The 21,744-nt window shown below is 38.2% G+C and overlaps 1 protein-coding gene across 1 annotated transcript in view; it reads left to right on the forward strand.

Annotated features, from left to right (window-relative positions):
• brinp1 (bone morphogenetic protein/retinoic acid inducible neural-specific 1) overlaps nucleotides 1-21,744 on the forward strand; it is a 109,010-nt gene that overhangs the window by 12,407 nt on the left and 74,859 nt on the right. Inside the window, exon 2 of the mRNA XM_032539937.1 lies at nucleotides 14,389-14,656. Coding sequence (XP_032395828.1) covers nucleotides 14,439-14,656 — 218 coding nt within the window. The 5' untranslated portion in view covers nucleotides 14,389-14,438. The remainder of the gene's footprint in view (nucleotides 1-14,388; nucleotides 14,657-21,744) is intronic.

A 21,744-nucleotide genomic window follows, 5' to 3' on the forward strand; every position in this document is an offset into this window, starting at 1 on the left:
TTTTTTTTTTTTTATTTCTTTTTATTGCACTCTTTTATGGATCTCCACAGCCAAGAAGCCAATCCAACACGTCTTTTTTACCATATGACGATATTCCTCCCCTCTTATACCATCCACACAAGCGTTTCATAAATTGGCGCCCCAAGAGGTGGCAGGAAATACGACCCACAGTAGCATTTTCCGTCCATATATTTAAACCACAGAACGTAACAGTTGCAGCTTTTAAACTTGTTGTTAGCAGGTGAAGCAGTCACAGTTTGGTTAGGTTTAGACACCAAAACTACCAGCTATGGCCATGATGCAGAATGTCCGGTAGTTCAATTTGTTTCGTTTTTCCAGTAAGGAAAACACATTTACGTTTTTAAACGGGACAGGGTGAACTGAGTGGAACTCCTGGATTTGTTTGACCAATGCACCCCCCCAAACTTCTTCCTTGTGCAAATTTTGGCACTCCTATATGTCATCACCCTACATCCTGCTTTGCTAATGTTATAATTACGGAAGGGCACCAGAGGGCGCAGCCACAATAAACGTAAATATGAATTGTAATTGCTGCTTGAACAAACAACTTTTGGGAGTGTTTTTCGGTGGAAGACTCAGCCAAACAGAGGCAGTTAATTCTCTCTATGTTAATAGAATTAATTGTTATCTTAATTGGGTAAAACTGGATAGATATCCTTACCATATGCAGGAAATGATACATAAGTATATTCCCATTTTGATTAATTCTGAAACACTTCAGTGGGTGACACACTGGTTGCCTTCAATTAAAACTTACAGAGGCATCGGAAATACACATTGATTGAGTCTCTTAACATGAATAATATGTTTTCTCAACCAAGTGCAGTGCTGCCAGCGCTCTGCCAACCTGGCACCTCACTCCATTAACAGTCCTCTTCTAATTTTGGAGTAACATGAAATCAACAAGAGGCAGGATTATTGTAATCAGTCTTATATGTTGTTCCTCACACAAAGAAGACAGACACAGACGGATCCTGAGTGTTTCAGCCATGAATAAAGAATCACAAATCAGCCCGCAGTGGGCCTATTTGTTACGCTGAAATGCCGTTTTAGCACCAAAACGCTGCAAAATCTGACAAGCATGCATGAGCCAGACAGGGAAATTATTTGTGTTTCAGTCAGATTTGTGTTTGAATCAAACTGCTGACAGTGTGCTGACTGGGAAAAGATGCACAGTGTGCACTGTAAATACAGAAGCATCTCATATATGATTTAATCAACCACTTTAAACTGTGATTCACTGCGAACGTGTTCGGCTGTATTTAATCCCTAACAAATGAATTATAGATGTCAAGCTGCATTGATGTGGGCATTCTGCATACTGTGATGTTAACGCATTGTTCAATATGATGCTTGCCTGACATTTGCTGGTAGAAATACATGTTGCTGCATTTTTTATTTAATTTTTTATTCTGAATTGGTATTTTGAAAGCTCTAGGCAAAGTCAATATCCAAGTAACTGCCTCAAAACTAGGGATGCTAACTAAATGTTGAAAAATGGATGATTCAACAAAAGGGATAAAATGATCATTATCCTAACAAAATTACCGTAGTAACAGTTAGGAATTGTGTATTTACTAAACATTGTCAACATGTTCCCCGTTACCTAATCATGCCATTGGTGACCTATGTGGTTATATGGTTTGTCTTCTGTAAAATATGACACATTACCAATGTGTGTTTCATTGATCCTGTTCATTGACCCTGGTTTGCTGCTCACTCATCCACATAAATAAAATAGTTTACAGCATGTGGCATGTTCTGCAAACAGAAAAATCATTGATTGAACCTTAGGGGACAAGGACCAGTACATATTTACATATGCACGGACAAGTTCACAAACACATACATATACACACACACACACACACACACACCATCCCCAAAGACCTTAGCGCTGCCTTGCTGATAGAGCTTGTGTTGTTAGTTTTGATGATAGAGAGGCCAGTCCAGATGAAGCTTGCCCAAGCTCTATCCTCTCCGGTGTTTCTGCAGACTCTGCACACCAACATGACACCAATGTAGGGCATAGAAGAGGCAACGTGGCAGATTCAACTCACAGTCATGAGCAGAAAAAAGTGCAATGGTGGTAGCCTTTGGCTGGATAACAATATGGCTACATTGACAAAAATGTAGTTCTGAAAACAGGTCACATTTAAAAGAGACACAGATAGTGACACCAGATTATATTCTGCCGAGGTATTCAGCTCAGGAGATATTCCATGTAAAATGCTTGTACTTTGATGCTCTGTTTCAATGATCTTTTGTGCGAATGGTTCATCAGACAAGTCTTTGTCATTGTAATTGAGCTTAGCGAAAGTTTAATAAGGAAGACTACCTCATTCTTAATTCTTTCACCTCTAGGCAACTCTTTAATTCATTACTACTTTCAAACCACACCTCTTGGCTGCATTCCTTTATTTGACACCTCCCTCCATTATCATATCACTTTAAAATTCAAGAGTCAGCCTCCCTTTCAGTTCATCATCCAATCAAGTAAGCCAATGAATTCCCTCCTTGTCTCTTACCCACATGGGAGCTAATCATTAATCACTCTTTATTAACCCATGTGACTTCTTCTGAGACTCACTGGTTACTTTTAGTCGCCTTTTTGGCACTTTAACAAAAACACTCTTGCCACCACTATCAAAAATTGTACCAGACGTCAGTGTCATTCCACCAAGTCAAAGCCTTGTCACAAAAGAGAAAATGGATTATCAAAGCTTATTTTCAGACCAGACTAAGATGGTTTTCAGAGTAGGAGCCTCACTTAAAGCCTAACTCTAACCAAAATACATCTTAAGGTCTTTTTGTCTACACCACAGCATAGCATTACTGTGAAAGAGTTTTCATTTGGTCTCTTAAAAATCCAAGCAATCATCATCAATTATTTGATCTTTGTTGACAACCCTGAGTTTACGCAAAATAATGCAGACACACAAACTGATGCTAAATATGAATAGAAAATTATGGAATACAAAATCCTCCCTGGAACACACTATCTTTCCACCTTAAGCAAATATTGAAATCTTAAAGGTTAACTCATCTAAACACAGCAGCAAAAAAGGTCTTTACCGCAACAATTATATTGCAAACCAATGAAAAAAAAACAAATTCATAGATCCAGCCAAGCATAGAAAGTCCAAAAACGAGACAGGAGATTTGCCATTCCCACGGAGGTGCAGATCTACTTATTGACATATTTATTTATGTAAATATAAATAAACTTATATTTGTTATTCTAAAGATATCAGTGTCATGTTCAGATGTTTTGCTTTGACCCTTTTTAGGGGCATCTTGTTCCTCTTCTGGTAAGACATTAGGACACAATAGCAGCGTCAGAAAATTTGGAAAACTTGATCTGTGAATTATTAAGCAGCTGTGGGCATGTTGTGTTTGGCTATCATGCCTTGAGAATGCATTTAGTGGTTATAACCACAGCTGAGTTAAATCTCTATTTAAAGACATACATTATACATGGCTTATGACTCAATTTACTTCCGTCTTCCGTCACCAAAGAAGAATGAAAACGCTAGCCTTGTGGCAAAAGCCTCAGAGCTATGGGATAAAAAGAGTGTCATCTTAGGGGAGGTATACAGCAACAGTGGGAAAATTTCAAAGGCAAGAGGTCAAGAGCACTCTATTTTCAATCTTAACATGGGGAATGGGTACAAGTTGGCTGCTATAACCCATATCAAGGGCACGTTTTTGCAAACGATAACCTCCCAAGAAGAGGAGATGAAATATGGTGCAGAAAAAAAGAGCTTTTCTCAGCAAAAATTCACCATCCTTTTAGTCATATCAGGCCTGAAAATGTCTGCTCAGGATGCCTTTGCGCATGTGGATCTATATACTGTATGACTATGTGCGTGCATGTGAGCGTGCTTGTGTATATTGACAGAGCATCCTCCAAAAGCTGAACCCTTTTCACTCCGTCTCTTCTCTAAGATACAGTGAAGCACTTCCTATTTGAAGCACTCAGTAAAAATCACTAAAAGGCATAACATTTGCCACAACAAAACTGTACTGAAAAAAGTTATGACATAAATAAATATATATATATATATATATATGTTATATATATATATATGTCAGATTTTTTGGCTAATTGTATTTGCATCTGCAATTAGACAGTAACAAACTCCCAAATACATCCAAATGAGCTATTTCCATCTGTTTTGTGACTTCATTGTCCTTGGCATTGCAGAGTAATCACTAAAATTGCTCCCAGGGCTAAACTGCAAATGCATCCAATTCATCTGGAGATTAGGAGCAAATGCAATAGCCCGCCCTTCTTATATATGGTATATTACAGATGTGCAGTTTTGAATATAAAAAACTAAATATAGAGGTCTTCTAAGTATGATGCTGTAATGTACATGGCGACAATACATTGCAAATGACATACTGTAGGTAAAAAGATGACACTAAATTGCAATTAACACTGTAAGTTTTTTTCTGTTAGGTGGATTGAGCTTGGCACTGAATCCTGCATCCTTAGAATATATATATCTATAAATCTATAAATGTATACTGTGTATATATATCAATATACAGCATTAACACAAAACATACTTGATACAGAGCAGTTTAGCTTTGCGATGCTTAATCTGCAAGGAATTGAGATGGAAGCACTTTTTTTGCCATCTGCTCTGTGTCTCTGCAGGTTTTGCTGATTTATGGAACCCACTGAGTCTGTGTTACCTCCTCTGCTTTCTGTCCATTTCACAAATTTATGGCTTTGAATTAGGAACAATGGGACCTATAGACCGTCGTCTTAACACCCCATTCGGGGCGAGGAGGTTGGTAAGATGGTAACTCATGCCAAAGATTTGTGATTAGCAATTCGTCAAAGGGTGAATAGGAAAGTAAACAAAGAAGAAAAGGAGGTCAGTAACTTCAGTGATGGCATTGCATCAAAGTGCGTGGAGCAAACGAGGGGTAGCAAAGGCAAACAAAAATAACCCACTGCAGCTGGACAAAATCTCTCCCTACATAAAGCCAGTGGTCCAGTCTCTTGAGAGAGCAGCAGCTGTTATGTATTTCTGTCAGAGAACCATCGCCCCTAAAAAACAAATGTGCAAAAGCAGAAGGTTGTCGGGAAAAGGTTAGGTCAAGCAGCATTCACACTCAGAAATGTGCTGGCAAAACATTTTCCTGTATCTTTCCTTTTTTGTCACATACTTTTCTTCTGTGATGTATAAACACCTGGCAGTAGAAATTTGTTTGGAGTGCAAGTGGGGAGGGATGAGTTTGAGTGAAACACATTGTTCTGTTCAAGTTTCATCTTGTGATATGACGATAAAATCCAGCATGAGAACACAAGAAACGTGTCTTTTCCTACCAGAGTCCTGTACCTCAGATACTGAAATAAAATGAGCAATAGGTAATAGATAGATAAGGTGATACTTCCCAAAAATATGTCTGGGAAATAAAATGCGGCTCTGAAATCCAATTGCAGTCTCACAGTTGCCTCGCAACAACACTTCATCACACCCTGCCCCGTAGCACTGATAGTGAGATGTGAGTAAAATATTACAGACACAAGCAATTATGACAGATCACTCACAGAAGGCAGAAAAGAGGCAGGTCCTTCTGCTGTTATATTTTGCTGGTAATTACAGCAAAGAAGGATATATTAATGGGGTCTGAGGTGAGCATCACTGCAGCTTCATGAAATGCGTGTTATGGATTTGTATTTTTTTTACTGAATGCACAGATTGTACAGTTACAAATGCGACAAAGACAAACAAATATGTGCATGCATGCAGACACTAGAGAAAAACAGCACCTTGGGTGTATTTATATTACACTTATCTTATACTGTATGTGCTCTCTTGGAGATAAACACAGTTAAACTCCCTCTGAGACATCCCTTTTCTCCCTGTTCATCCCTTCCTTTGGTCAAAACCATTTGAGTATATTCAGTACATAACATCGTTTGACATTTACATGCATGAGCAAGAAAGAACTGTAGTGCGAAGAGTGTCATTTACATCCTCCCAGCAACTCCTATTCAGGCTCTTATTCATGTCATGGGCTCCTCTGGGTGCATTTTGAGTGTGACCAGCTAAGGGAATGGAATTCGCTCTGGCATTTTTTGCCTTTAATCTCACATTGTTTCAGTGGAACTTAAGAACAAGAGGTAGCATGCAAAATATGTTAAGGTTGGGGCATTTTGCCCCTTTTTATTTGCCTCTCTAATGCCTTTGGAGACGATGGTGAGAGACAACATATTCCAAAAAAAAGACTGTGCCCAGCGAGGTAAATCGAAGGAAAAGCAGTCAGTGGTTTTTCATCAATAAAACCACAGAGTAATTAGAGAAAGCACTTGAAAGCCAATTTGCGAGTTGACAAATGATCAATCTTCATCTGTAACGCAGCCATAGTAGCATACAGCAGCAGTCATGGATGTGGTGACAAATTGCTTGCCTGTTCTAGCTAGCATCTCATTCTCTTTGGTGAAATACTCTGATGCTAGCTAAAGAAGTACAACCATTCATTGTTTCCTATCAGTGCAAAACACCTTCTCCTGGAATGAGATGAACATAGGAGCAAATTCCTACATCTATTCTCTTTTTGGCTCAGTATGTTTAAGAAACATATGCTACTGATAATCAGTTTAGCTGTCCCATTCATAATGGTAATGAAAAGGTGAGCTCTGTGTATATAAGCTCTGTAAAATAACAGATTGAATGGAAAATCTGCCTGGGAAAAATAATTCAAGTTGCAATGTTATTAGTTCCCTTGCTGCAGGATCCCCCATGAATCAAATGAATTTCATTTTCATTTCATGCAAAATTTAATTGCCCTTCAGTTAGTCAATGTGCTTGATTTATCTAAATCACTCGCCCAAAACCTTATACCTTTACTATCCACGGTGTTTGCTCTCGAGTTTACTCTGATACCTCATCAATTAGTTTGCTTTATGACAGAGACAGTCCTTGTTTGAAATCATGTCATAAACCACCCCCACTTCGCTGCTGTTCAACTGGGCAGCTATCAAATAAACCTCGCAGCACACTCCTTGCACTGCTTCACATGACAGATGCAACCGGCTCCTCTCCCCGGCTTGCATTGATCCTCCCTGAATAGATTTTTGGACACAATAATTCAGCAGCTAGGTAAATTGGAATAACTCTGACCATTAGTGAATTAGTTTGCTCTTTAAAATCAGCCATTGATCCTCGAGCTGAGCTGATTGGTTGCTGACCATCCAGAGAATTTAATTATCAAACGATAAGCAAGCGGTGCTTGCTCAGCCATGTTTTCTGAAGGTCAGGGTGCCACTGCAGGCCTTATTTTTAAAAGAAACGACAGGAGCAAAGCGAGAGATTCTTGCGGGGGGGGGGGGGGGGGGGGGGGGGGGGGGGGGGGGAATCCAGTACAAATGAAGTTAGCCACAGCCTTCCCACTCCTCTGTTGCTTCCAAGCAATTGGAAGTGGCCTTTCCCGACACAGCTGTGAGCTGTGCAATAATTCATAGAATTCATACACTGGTTTGGCATATTTAGATGCTGCTCCGCCTTCTCATGATATTGTCATTCCCTTGCACCGTTGTCTCGTAACCCTTTAGTCCCATTGAGGTCATATTAATATGACTTGAAGTTAAAATAACCTAGAAGAGCGTAAAGAAAGCTTTTTTGGGCTGCCAGCCATTCATAACCTTACGTCAAAGGTTTTGCTTCACTACGCGTATTATACCTATATCCCTGGGATTGAATTTGCTCTGAGGCAGTCATGCTGATAACTGTTCAAGGAGAACTCCATCTTCTTGTATCTACAAATAATTTAAAAATAAATATTATATATTGATGACCAGGTGTCGTGCACAAGCAATGGCTAGATGGATAGTGCCAAAATACATTATATCTGCTCTAATTCCCTCGAGTCTACCTGTCTCCTTGCAAAGCCTTCATTCTACCCTGATCTCTTGCCTCACTGGGATTTAGAATACAAATAAGGAGAACAAGCCTCCCCATTCTTATGAACTTTATAGAATCAAGAGGGATACTTAGGGCCCCACACAGGGGAGAGAGGAATTGATTGGCAAAGCTAGTGACGGGACCAGAATAGAGATTGAATCCCCTTGAATGAACCAGAATGGAGGAGGAGTTGCAGCATGAATAAGGCTGTATAAAAAGAGGATGGAGAAAACAAGCCTCCCTTGTCCTGTCTTGTGATTTCCTGAAGCAGACATCCTCCCCTTTTTACCCTGCTTATTCAAGGGTAAACGTGATCCACTCTCTGTCCGTCCCTCTCTCTGTTTTACTAATCCACTCTGCAAATAACAGTAATCTACAAATAACAGAAGATAATGAATGATATAAATATTTCTGTCATACCAACAAACACATTTGCACGTGTCACATTTGGACTATGTGTGAGTTATGATCTCATGCAGCAACAGGACACCAATACCTCAGGATGGAGAGAGAGTTTGAAAATGTATATTTTGCCATGAGCTTGATAGAGTGGAGTCAAGTACACAACATTTTGGGCTTTTATTTTTTGTTAAATAATTAACATGCACTCTTGAAATGTGAAACAGTGAAGCCTAATTTGGTAGCACTAACACATTAAAATGGATTGATTGGAACAGCCATGCAAGTTCAGACCCTTTACATCAGCGTGTAGTTGTCAGTGTTGTGCATTAAATAGGATTTTTTTTCCTAAGGGTGACAGTGTTTTATGATTAAATGTGCAATTTGTGCAATGATAAAACAATGTGAAATTCAACTGGCTAGTATGGCTTAAAAATAATGTCAACTTTTTAAAATGTATTATTTATAGTTTTGTTTTTATTATTGAAAAGAAGAAAAAGGTCAGAATTGCTGTTTTTTGTCCAACGTCTGTTTGATTGACAGCAGCTGCCAGAGTGCCTGTGTTACACCATAGGGAAGGATACAAAGTAAATAAACTTGCCCTGTAGCCTAAATGTCATGGGCCAACAGTGTGCTTAGTGGTATTAAAGAGTAAAGACCACACCGACATCTAACTGGACCATAGTTACTTTTTAATGTGCTGCAACTAAGCAGCTAAGCAGCTAATTAGCTATGTAGCCTGCAAAATGACGTAAGCACTTTTCATCAGTGAATGCTTGTTTTGGTTGCTCATCAACAAATGAAGGACAAAAAGTTTGCTCATTTTTGTGAATTAGATAAGAAAGCTTAACATTTATGCTGTTGTGGTTGTTGTTCTAAGTCTGTGGCTCTTGTGTTGTATAGCCGGGTGCTGTCTGGCTCAGTGTGACCGTCTGCTCTGCCTAGAACACTAAAGTTTGTGCCTAATGTTAGATTTCTTTGGCTGCATCGAAACAAAGTCTCCATCAAAATCTTCTTTTTTTTTAATAACTGCTTCAAAAGTTTTTTTACCTGCTATACTTCTCAAGTTCAGTACTTACAAAAGTCAACAAAAACAAGGATTTTGGGAACAAATTACATACAATTAAATGTAACAGAGATTAGAAAAGCAATAATATATAAAAAAAAACAAAGATTAATAAACATATCTTTCTTTTTTTTTTCATATAGAATACAACTTCTTGTGTTTCCATTAAGCACAAACTTACAGTACAGGCGGCTGGAACATGGGGCTGAAGATGGGCGTCTTTACAAAATAAAAATTGGCCTCTTAGGAAAAGCCTTACCACACAGTAGGCTTCTTCTACTAAATATCAATGATAAAAAGAAAATCAAATCATAAGTATGTACCTTACAGCTTACTTCTCAGAAAGATGCATCTTTTTCTTTACAAAGATAACCAACTCTGCCTTGTTGCAGCTCAGTCTATTTTTTTTTCTGATCCAAGATGTGAGACGCAGAGCTGAACAACCACTCACTGAAAATAATCCACACGTGAATACAACACCCATTGTCCCAGTGCAAATAACTCACCATTTAGCCAGCACAAAATTGATGCGACACAAAAGTTCAACACAAGTCATTGCCAATCGGTGAATGGCATCTTATTTGCCTATAGGACAATGATGACATTCAACAAACCGATGTTTGGCTGAGTAATTGGTGCATCCCTAACGGATATGTTGATAGAAGAAAGTCCAGGATGTTTTTCTCACTATAACATGGCCACTGATGTTTTAGAGTATGCTGATTGCAGTGTCTGACCTGAAAAATATGATTGCTTTTTTTTCTTAATATCACCCGTAAATCCCCAAATTTCCTCCCAGAGCTTTAACCTTTTAAACTGGGTTTGCGGATGTAGTCACATCCTCAGTTGCAGTGAGGGACTGGCTTTAGCGGACGTTCCCCATCCAGTTGTTAAACTATCCCCACGGTTCTCCACCAAATTATTTGGCTCTCCTTGTGATGGCATTGAACTGTTTACTACATTGGACAACAGTTCTCATAGGACCTGGGCAGCAATTATCAACCAAATGTGTTATCTCCTCCTAAGCTATTTTAACATTATCTGCCCTCAGTGGCTTATTTACAGTGCTGCATATTTGCTCTTGGTGAGTCAGCACTTTTGCAAGTGAACATCAGTTTATTCCTGAGAGAATCTTTTTTGTTTGTGCTAAATATTCCCAACTGTTAAGCTGACAGAGCAGCGTGGCGTAGAGTCTGCATATTTTCAGATCCTAATCCCAGCCCATTTCCAGCTGTGCATCTGGTGCACTGCATCACATGGCTCCAACCCACAAAATACCAAAAGTCCATCACTCCACACCATGTGGACAGTGTTTTTCATTCAGTGTTCATTCATTCAGTAAAGAGGTCCCTCAGATTGGGATGTGAGCATGCAGTTTCATTTTTAGGAAGTCTTTCTTCTAATATGAATGCATTTTCTAACTACAAAAAAATGTGTCCTCACAGTTTTCATTATTGTTTTTTGTACTCATAGGACCTTTCTCCTTGTCGAGACAATAAGATCTTTTAATACTGAAACAATATTTCATGCAACAAATATACATCCTTGTCGTCATGAGAGTTTAGTGGCAACGAGGACTCATATTTGTCTACTAATCCTCTTTATCACTCAGTGCTGTTTGTTGAACAAAACTCCCTTTTTTCTAGCAATACATTTAAGTTTAAGGTGTGATAATGTTCGGATCCAAAACCTGCAAAGCAGGGCATTAAATAAATTCCATTTCATGGCAGTGGAAGACAGACAGATTTCACATGGCACACAGATACAGTAGACACAGGCTTAGAGAATCAGAAGCACTGAGAATTTACTCTTATCATGTGGCCATATGAATGTAATTGTACTCACTGTTGGAAGTTTTGGACATTCAGACAGCAATGACACCTCAGGTGGGGGAAATGACTAAGCCTCTGGGTCAAATGCACTGATTTGAATGGTAGTTGAACAGTCAAGCGCACATGATAAATTTAGGTTTCAGAATGTAATTGTAAAATCAGAGTGAGGGGTTCAGCAATGAATGTAATACATGGGAGATGAAGGGCATGTAAAGGTACAGATTTTGTCAATATTGTGACCTTACTTGTTTGGTAGTGCCTCCAAGTACAAATAAAAACTGTCCATTCTTGCAGAAAGCCCCAGCTGAATATGAAAGGACTTAGTCCTCAACAATCAGCTTTTTTTTACCAAATTTACAAGTTTATAAGTGGTCTATCAAGGCAGTTTAATGATCATGCGCAACAGTAATTCAAATTCCAGACAGAAAAACAAAATCCATCTTAATCCAAAAAAACATATGTGCCAAATGTATTTTGCTCCTGCCATTAAAATGTGTTCAAAACAGTTTTGTAGCACCACTTTAAACAGATTTAGTACAGTCAGTGCCATATTTAATACAAAACATATCTAGCCTGGGCAAAAAGTATGAATTTTCCATTTGCGGTTGTCAATAATGAATACTTTTTTTATATGATATGTAGTGTTGGTGGAGCTTAATATTTACTAGCAAACTACTGCTAGCATGAGGAGTGCTTGCGGAACTGAATTTGGCAAACATTTGCATTCTTTTAAGTTTGGTTGATGGTTCACGCCTAAAAGCCACCGTAAAGTCTAAATATGCATAACTTATAATGGATTTTGAAATGCAAATTTATTTAGTAACATGCTGAATGGTCAGTTTTTTTGTTTGGTTTATTTAAGTTAGAAAATGTGGTCATGATGATAAATAATAAAAAATGTACACCACATACATCAAATTATACTCACATTTCTTTTGTATCATCAACAATGAATGGGAACAAAGAATGTCCCATTCAACCTTCTAGGTACTAATTGTAACATAATTACAATGTGACCTTTCTTGTCACTAAGTGAAGTAATTCATCAAAATCAATTATTGAACAATTCTTTTATGTTTTTTTTTTATTTATTTACTGATACATTTTCTCATAGATGTTGTTTTTCCAATGAAAATTAACACTCACACCCCATCTTTGCACAAAGGGAAATCATTATCAATCCCTGCTCGGCATCATCCCTCTCTATCAGATTGTTTTGTTTCATTTTAACAGCCAAGCTCAAATTAGTCTTACATAATTAGCCTTAAATGACCCTGTTCAGTTCACTGTCAAATTTTTTCATCGCCACTGACTTGTCTTGTTGATAGGGTGATCAAGAGGCTTGTGTTCCCTCTGTCAAATGTGCAATTATAGCTGAAATGCAGTATTCTCAGTGTTCGTTGAGATTTCATTACAATCAGTTTTAAGAACTGATTATACTTCAAATATGGCAGTAGAATTATAATTAGTTACAGCAAGTAGAGATTTTCAAATTATCCTAGATTGTTCCTGATCCTTTAGCAAGTAGGTGAAGCATTGTTTAAATAATGAAACAAAATTAATTTAAAGCGTCAAAAGAAAATGGCACACTATTGTTAACCGCGAAATGGCACACACGCTCACACACACACACACACACACACAAAATATGCCCCTGTTTTTCTTTAACTTTTGCAATCAAGTAGTTCATCTTCTATTTAACAGGAAAAGATTAGGCAATTAAATTTTCTCTGCTCTTTTATGATGTGGTATTGTCTAACAAACCATGAAAGGAGGAGGATTTTTTGCATACAGTAGCACTTGATAGCACACTGTTGGGTGCTCCACGGCCAGAGGCCAAAGTTCTTAAATGCAATTACTGATGGAAATCATTTCCTTATCCGTAACTTAAAGACATAATTTCACTGCCAAGTGGATAATAACGTGCACAGGCAATGCAAAATGAGAAAATGCATAATTTTAATGTTCTGTTTGAAATCGTAAAATGTTTGGCTTTATTTGAAGGTATCCACAGAAATGACTGTCATTTGGTTTTTTCATGACAAGTTAGGGTTAGGGTTAGGGTTCATGTGTCATAACTGTATCATGAGTTCATGACAGTGTCATGTCACTCCTACGTAGAAAACTTCAACTAAAGTTTTACCAAATGTTTTCAAGATTTGTCTTTCAGTTTTTTTTCACTACGCAGGACGTGATTGTGTTAACTGTAATGGAGCTGTTTAGATTGCTGCAACTTGAAAAAAATGAAAGATTATGAGGTACTATACTGTATAATACTACGGTATTCTTAGCATGAGTTCCTTTTACTGTAAATTGCCCAATCCAGGAAACGTTTGGTGAATATTGGCTGCTGCATGTAGGCTTTTTAAAATAAAATAACACCATAAATCGTGTCTCTTTTAAATCTGTTTTTATATGACCTGTTTCTGCTACTTTGCGCACTGTGTCCAGTATAAAAAAATGTATTGTCTCTAACATATTTATAGAAATCAGGGTCACATTTAGTATTAAAGTGTCATTGTGTAAAGCTAAGGGCATAAATATAATTGTACTAACCATCCCTAGTAGCTGTAGTGGAACAAAATTGAGTTCTTATTTTGTATTTGATGGAAAAAAGCAATGTTTTGTATCACATTAGTTTTAACAATTCATGAAGTCGCAAGTCTATAGTTGAAAGTTTCCTCTAGCAGTAATTGACACCACTGGGTAAAGGGAGATGGTGTTCTTCCACATTAGTGGCTGGGTGTCATATTGTAAAGCAGCCTTCTAACCTTGTCAGAACTTATCATGACACCAATTAGATGTAGAAAAAAAAAAGAAAAAAAAAAGATAAGGATGTACTTCATGCTCATCTGCAAAAGGGTTACAGTCCTTGTATGAAAGGGCACAATCTGTGTGCCTTTCTGAAAAACTCCAGGGAGGCATGGAAGGTGAACAATCTCAAGAGCAGTAAGAGCAGCAAATAAATACACATCATGTCACAGTAAAGTGACAATGACAAGGGCACTATCTTATTTGTTCAGTACAACACAATTAACCTAACTCTATGACATCTTTTTGTACTGCTAAAATAGACTTTGTCATGTAACAGCTCTCTATTTCTGTGTCTCTCTCCCTCCTTCCCTCTTCTTTTCCTTCCCATCAGGTCTCCACATAATGGAGCGAGAATGAACAGAGAGCGGCTTAAAAAAAAGCATGAACTGGAGGTTTATTGAGGTCATCTGCTTCCTGTTTATATGGGACCATATAACAGTTCAGTCTTCCCGCCAGGACCTGTTGGCCACTGAACAACATGTCACCAAGCAATATGACTGGCTCATCTCTGACCGTGGACCTTTCCACCACTCTCGGAGTTATCTGTCCTTTGTGGAAAGATTCCGCCAAGGATTTACGACCAGATATAAAATTTATAGGTAAGTTCCCTTTCGGCCTGTGCACTGATGCCACACAGACTTTTTCAAAATCTGTTTGTTTTAATGTTTTTTCTATTTTGAGATTTTAGTTGCAAAAAGCTCTTAGTGCATCTTTTATACTGGCTTGCAACCACTCACAGTGTGAATTTGTTTTTCTTATATTAGTAAAGTGCTCTGCTAGGACCTTCACTCCACTTTTAGTCATGGATCAAATTCCAAAAATACTCTTACCTTAATAATCTTACTTTTTGCATAATCCAACTGAAAAGTGTTCCTTACATGTCTTTAATACTACACAACCCTGATGACATCATCACCAGGGCTATTTCTTTAGCCTTTAGAAAGACACCAAACAACTGGTTTTACAGGTAAACTGATCATGATGTGAAGCATTGCATTACATTAGTTTTCTTTTTCCCAAACAATGAGTTTTACATTACAAAATTGGACACCGCTAACCACCAACAACACATTAAAACTTGCATAAATTACCCACTAACAACAATTAATAAAAGGGTCAGGGCCCAATATGTGCATTAACCTACAAGTAATAACTCATTAAGGATTGATCTAATCCATCCGTTCCCTACTTGTACATTTCAAACATATCAAATTACTTAAAGCTTCAGTGCATAATTTTTTTGATATTATTAAATGTCCATTACATTCAAGCAATTGCCAAATGAATTGCTACAAAGATAATTAAGACTCAGTTCCACAAAACTCTCTCTGTATTTCTCAGTATGACTATGTTTAGAGGATTGTGACTTTCCCGCGTAGAAGTTCAAGTGAGATAATAATCTTTTCTGAAGAGTCCATCATGTTTTTGTAATACTCCGTGTCCTCCATGGCTACTAGCAACTGCGTGGAGGAGTGGGGGCACTTGCGCGATCACATAGGGCTTGTATCATGTGGAAGCGCCGGCAGTTTTGTTTAGAATCTTTTGCTAAGAATTCCTCATGGAGGCGACAGAAACTGCGCACTCTCAATTTTGTATGCTAACCCTATCTCTAAACTGTACTAAGACATTACAAAAACTCCTATCTTTAAATCACTGATTACTATCAACTTTCTTCTTGTATCTTCTTCTTCTTCCTATGTGTTGGCTTGCATAACATATCTCCCCATTTGTTACATAAAGAGGAAAAGGGATAGAAACCCTCTTTTTCAGAATGTTGTGTTTTGATTTCTTTGATTTCCTGATCCCTAGTCTGCTAACTTAGAAGTATAGAAAGACTGGGAAAGAGCAAGATAGTCATTTGCTACATTCCTATGGCAGTTCTTTTCCAGAGTTTGTTTTCTGTCTCTCTTGGTAACTTGCCACAGCCCCCGGTCCCCACTGACTTTCATGCCTTGATATTGTCACATGAACAGTAAACAATGCATTTGCATAATGTGTAACTTGACAGAGTGGGATGTTGCACAGAGACATGAATCTCAGAGGCAAGACTTCTGAAGCCGCTTTCCACAGACGCTGTACAGCCGTCGAGTGCTGTCTGTGATGCTGCAGTGATTTATTAAAACAGAGAGTGTGTGTTTGCATGTCGGAGGCTGCTGGGAACGTTGCCGGGCCCAGGTGGCAGCTGTTTCTCCCTCTTAACAAACCATTAGTGGCATCAAATTTAGCCATCAGTGCTAGATATCCCTTTCCTCATGACAAAACAATTAAATCTTGCTTTAGGAGCGTGAAGAATTTGATTATTTCTCGTAAGAAATTATATGACAACAATCAACAATCCACATCCACGTGTCAAACATCTGCAGAACTGTCAGTCCAGGTAAAGTTTGATTGATTCCTTTTACTTTTGTAGCTATGTTCTGAGTGATTGCCCTCAAATAAGGCCTTTGAACATATCCAGGACTATAACTGTACAGTACAGTACAGTGCAGTGTCCTCTACAGATAAATTAGTGGACTAAATAAAAAATTACATATTTAGTCAATAATCATAGAGTATTTGGGGCAAGGGTGTGAAATAATCTCCCACGGGTCCAAGCGTTTTCCAAGGATTTTAATCCCAACCTGGACCACCAGTTAATTTCAATGATTAGTACATCTTTAGCCAGAGAGGGGTGAGGAAATCAGTGACATCAGCTGGTGTAGTGTTTCGCTGGAATGAAATCATACATACCCTCGGTCCTCCTAGGCACATGATTGCCCAGCCGTGCTCTACTCTAACCAGCAATGAGAACTGAATCGCTTTGTAAATTTCCCTGGGGACTTTCTCTGCCTCAACGATTTAGTGGTGGAAAGTGGTTGAATCAGATTTGCAGAGAGACAAAGCATCCATTCCTTTCGGGTTCTGTTATCAAGAGAGATTACCCCTGAGGCACGTGGCCTGGACAATGCCAACCTGATCAGCAACAAACAAATCTGCCCCATCTTTAATAACATGGGCAGTGCGCCTAATTTGAAGGATAAACACAGATTTAGGAAGCCTCTTGTCTACTGCTCTGAAAAGGTCACAGCTGCTTGAAGGGGAAAGATACACCATAAGGCACCAATTATCCTCACCCTCCAGGCCGATGTCTCTTAAAGAAATGATTGGAGTGGGTTTTGTAGTAAGTAATCGTCATGGCTGTGTCACTGCTGATTGCAATCGTCAAACCTTTCCTTCCTTCCTTCCCTTTTTCCCCCCTCCCCTGTTATCGTATGCATGTATGCAGTGTATATTTCCTATATGGCATTCATAAGTCGCAAGAAAGCCACTTTCACTGCTGGCTGCATCCTGCTTCTGTATCAGACCTGCAGCTGAATAATGTGTATCAATGTGTGTTTCAGTTAGTGGTGAAACTCGATTGCCTGTTTTGCTCACACTAGCATCTCTCATTCTGTTGCTTGTACTCTATTATGGGGTCGAATGTGTTTCAGATAATGCGTGTTCTCTCTTTGGTCTTTGTTCACAGAGCTCTATCTCAGGTTCTTGTGTGCCTGAGTGAAAAACCAATATAAATGCAAATCTGGTAGCCATTAATGCATTTTAAAGGCCTCAAATCAGCATACACTGTAATCAAAGAAGCGAGATGGAGGTTGTTATTTAGAATAAAAATATTTATGAAAATGAATAGTTCTGATTGATCCCACTTTGAAAAGACATGCTGAAGCGAATGAATAGAGAGGGTTGATAGAGCCACTCTTGTCATTGGACCAGAGCCAATGAAGACCTGAAAATCCATCCAAGTTTATGATCAAAACCCTTCAATGACCAGTGGGGGAAAAATACTTTGAAATTAAATGAAAACTAACATGTTGTCCACGGGAATTACAACAACAGACCCATTTTGGGACTTTAATTAAAAAAGGTAAACTCAAATCTTTTGCAAAGCACTGCCAGACTCAGTTAAAATACCTATGCTCTGAAAATAGGAACTAAGTGTCACAAAGACTCGTTTAAAAAGGAATATTGAGCGATTTTATGTTTTACTGCACTGGTTAGGATAATTGCAAAGCCGTCATAATATCTGTTACCACTATACTAAATTATCAACTCATTAAAACTTTTGGAAATTGCTTTAACATACATATGTTACCAAAATAGTTATAGTTTTCTTCAAAGACAAACTAGAAATCTATGGTTTTTGTGTTGATATGTCTCTTTAATCGCCTGCCTCCCCTCATATAAGACAGATCTTTCTTTCTGTTAGAAAAACCAAGAATGATATTTCAGCTTCTGTAATGTAGTTTATCTCCGCTGGCCTGTATTTCTGTTACTCTTTTATTCTGTTATGGGCCATTAGGATGATACAGCACTAAAAGCTACTTTTTATGTGAGTTATGTTGCATCAACTATTTTCCCAAGACAAAAATAAACATTACGCTGTTTGTGAAACTAATAGCTAGCTAAGAAGTTAAGCCAAACAGCCTAATGGCACCTTTCATAGCAACTGGTACACATGGCCAAAAAAGCGTGGCCATCTAAAGTTTTAATGTTTCAGGACATTTGCAGTAGGTATCATAAAGCTTCTACAAAGTGCTAAAACAGTACATACTCAATATCTATCTATGTTCTGTATATAGAGATATAAATATGTAATATTCTGACTTCTTTGAATATTCTGGTGCTAATTAAGGGGGAATTTGTGTAAAAATCAAGAGATTAAAGTTACATTTTTGATCTTTTGGAGATTATAGTACTATTTGGTCAGGCTATGAAAAGAGTGTTTGCTCTGTGTGGATCATAATAAATTTCAAGCTTGTCACTGGGTGAAAATAGATACCTCTCATGTCTGTACAGTAAATATACGTAAGTCTCCTGCCAGCAGCTTCAGCAGTGTGAAGATTGGAAACTATGGGGAAACAGCTAACCTTGGTCTGTCTAAAGGTATAAAAATCCAGCTACTGTACCAGCAGCTCTAAGGCTCTCTTATTAACACGTATCTTGTTTGTTTTCTGTACAATTTTACTTTTAAAAGCATTGTGGGATAGCAGGTGGCGGGCAACTGACCAGCGATGTGAAAAAAGGGAGTGGACATGTGTTAATGAAAATGTTAACGTTATGCAAAAGAGAGCTGGAAGGGCCTAGATGAATCCAAGATTACAGGTACAAAATAAGCACTACTTGGAACAACACAGGTGGCTTATTTACACAATGTTTGCCAACTAGCTTGCTCGCACACGTTGCTGTACCCACAGCAAGCGAGAAGTGGCAGAGGCAATGTAACACACATTTTTTTCACTTGCAATTGGTCTTCACCATATGTACATATTTTGTTCATACAGATGTGTCTTTTTAGGCTAATGGCTAATACACTAATGGCTTTAATACCATGGTTTGACAGGAACAACATGGTCATATTCAGTGCAAGTACATTATGCATATCTTTACCTGGACATTTACTTCATCATATTAATTATTCCTAACTATAATCAGTCCACAAACAACCACTTGATCAGCACTAAACCTTGAATGAATAATTCAACATCAAATAATAATTGCATATGCAAACAACTTCTTTTATTCATTCTCTAAGTTAAACTGTTCATCACACGGATAGCCCTGCGTCTTGAGACACACTTCACCTTTTGTTCCAGATTTTGTTAAAACAATTTTTTCTTTTAATTTGTTATTAGCAAGGCCTTGATGTAATTTGTTAGCATTCATCGAGCAATGACAAAAGCACATTAGGTTTCCTCATGTGTTCAGTATGGATGTGTCTGTCAGTGCTGATCTAGGCCCCATTTGTTTTAAACAGAAACAAGGTGTAACATTCGTCCGACTCAGGTCTTGAATTAGTTTGGATGAGCCATCTGTAATTGGATAGACCGAGGGAAGGCGGATTTGATGTAGTAGGCAGATTTGCTTAGAGAGGCTGCAGCAATGTTTAATTCAAAAGGTTGTAGCCAAAATAAGGGAAGGAGACAGGCAGTCAGGAAGTCAGGAAGGATGAAACAGACTGTAGAAGGAGGATATAGACATCATGGGGTCTGAGTTGCCATTAGGCAGTAAGACAGGAAGGTCTTAAAAGTGTGTGATAACAAAAATGTATGTAAGTGCTAGCGACATGGAAGAGGGTCCGGGGAGTTCAGTATCAAAACAAGGAATGGGGGAGCATACGCTGGCAGTGAGCTCATAGTCATGTGAGGAAGAGGCATTGGAGTGGTTCAGATGACTCAGAAATACCATGTACTCAAGTGCACCTCTCTCTCACAAACAAAAAAACAATGAAAGCCATGTATTTAATATATACTTAAAGAGAAATAAGAAAAGAAAAAGCTGTCTTGTCTTAGTCCATCCAGGACTAAGACATTTTATAATATTTGTATTCATCCTTGCATGAATCTAGTCATTATATGCAACAACATCCTTCTATTTGTTTATTGCTTACTTATTCATTCATTCTTTTTTCAGCCTTCATCTCTTAAGGACAAATGTTGTGGTGCAGTCAGAATGAATGTGCAATAATAATAGAGGTGATGAGAACAATAAAACTAGATTATTAACAATGCCAGTTGCAATTAGAACAAAATGGCGTAATACTATTTTGTCTTCTACCAATCTCCAAGATATACTCACTTTATTGCTGAAACCTATCACATTGACATTATCTTACACAAGCTAAGATATTCACTTCTTCTATGTAAATAAAGTAAAATAAAAATGCCCTCCATAACATGTTTAAAAAATAGCACAAATTATGTTAATTCATTTAAAAAATGACAATATTGTAGGTAAAAGTGTAAATAATTTTAGCCAAAAAGCAAGTTATAAATTATCTTGCTCATTTATATAATGCTTTTTGGGAGTCGAGTTCAAAGAAAGCCCACAAGACATTTGCTGTAAAATTAATATATTTTGTGCAGTTTCTAAGTGACACTGTTACGAGGTGATTGTGTGAATTTAGCTGTGATGACTCATGAAGATGCTGTCACCAAAGATAATGTTGGCTGTTACCTCACACTCTGGCAGCAGACGTGAGTTCCTATTTGCTGACTGAAGCAATAACCACTTCCAACACTTGGATTTGAGCACTAAGCTCAGCCAATCAGGCAAGCTGAAATTCCAGCACAGCTTGTCACTGTTATGCACCAACTGAGTATTATGTTAAATTTGAGACCTAAAGTGTGGGAGTACGGTTTGCTGTGGGGCACAGGAAATGTCACAAACATGATGACACGTTATCAGACTTTATTGATGTACCACTAAATGTGCATTATGACAAATTTGCTTCACATAGAAATACAGTTGACTTTTTTCTGCATTTTTCTCTTTTACACAAATGGAAACAGACACACAGACACAAAGAACAATGTTATTATGGGGCTACACTGCATCTACAACCACTGGAGCAGTGCTGATAATGGGTGTTGATCTGCATTTCTCAGCTCTATAAGTTTGGGAGACTCAACAGGGGCTGATCAGGGGAAGAACTCAATGCTACTTCTCTTTTCCTATAGTGGTAAAAAGCCCCCGCTGTGGGACAGCTTAATTACTGGCAAGGAAGGGATGGTAATTAGAGGAAAAACAGGAGGCTAGAAGAAACTGTCGGGGTTAAGCACTGACTAATTTAGTGCGTGGGACGCCTGTGCCACTCTCCCTTGAGACTGGCAATACAACATCACCAAGTGCGACAAGCTTTCAAGAGAAGATG

Source organism: Etheostoma spectabile, chromosome 16 (assembly GCF_008692095.1).
Source record: "Etheostoma spectabile isolate EspeVRDwgs_2016 chromosome 16, UIUC_Espe_1.0, whole genome shotgun sequence".
Classification (NCBI taxonomy): Eukaryota; Metazoa; Chordata; class Actinopteri; order Perciformes; family Percidae; genus Etheostoma; species Etheostoma spectabile.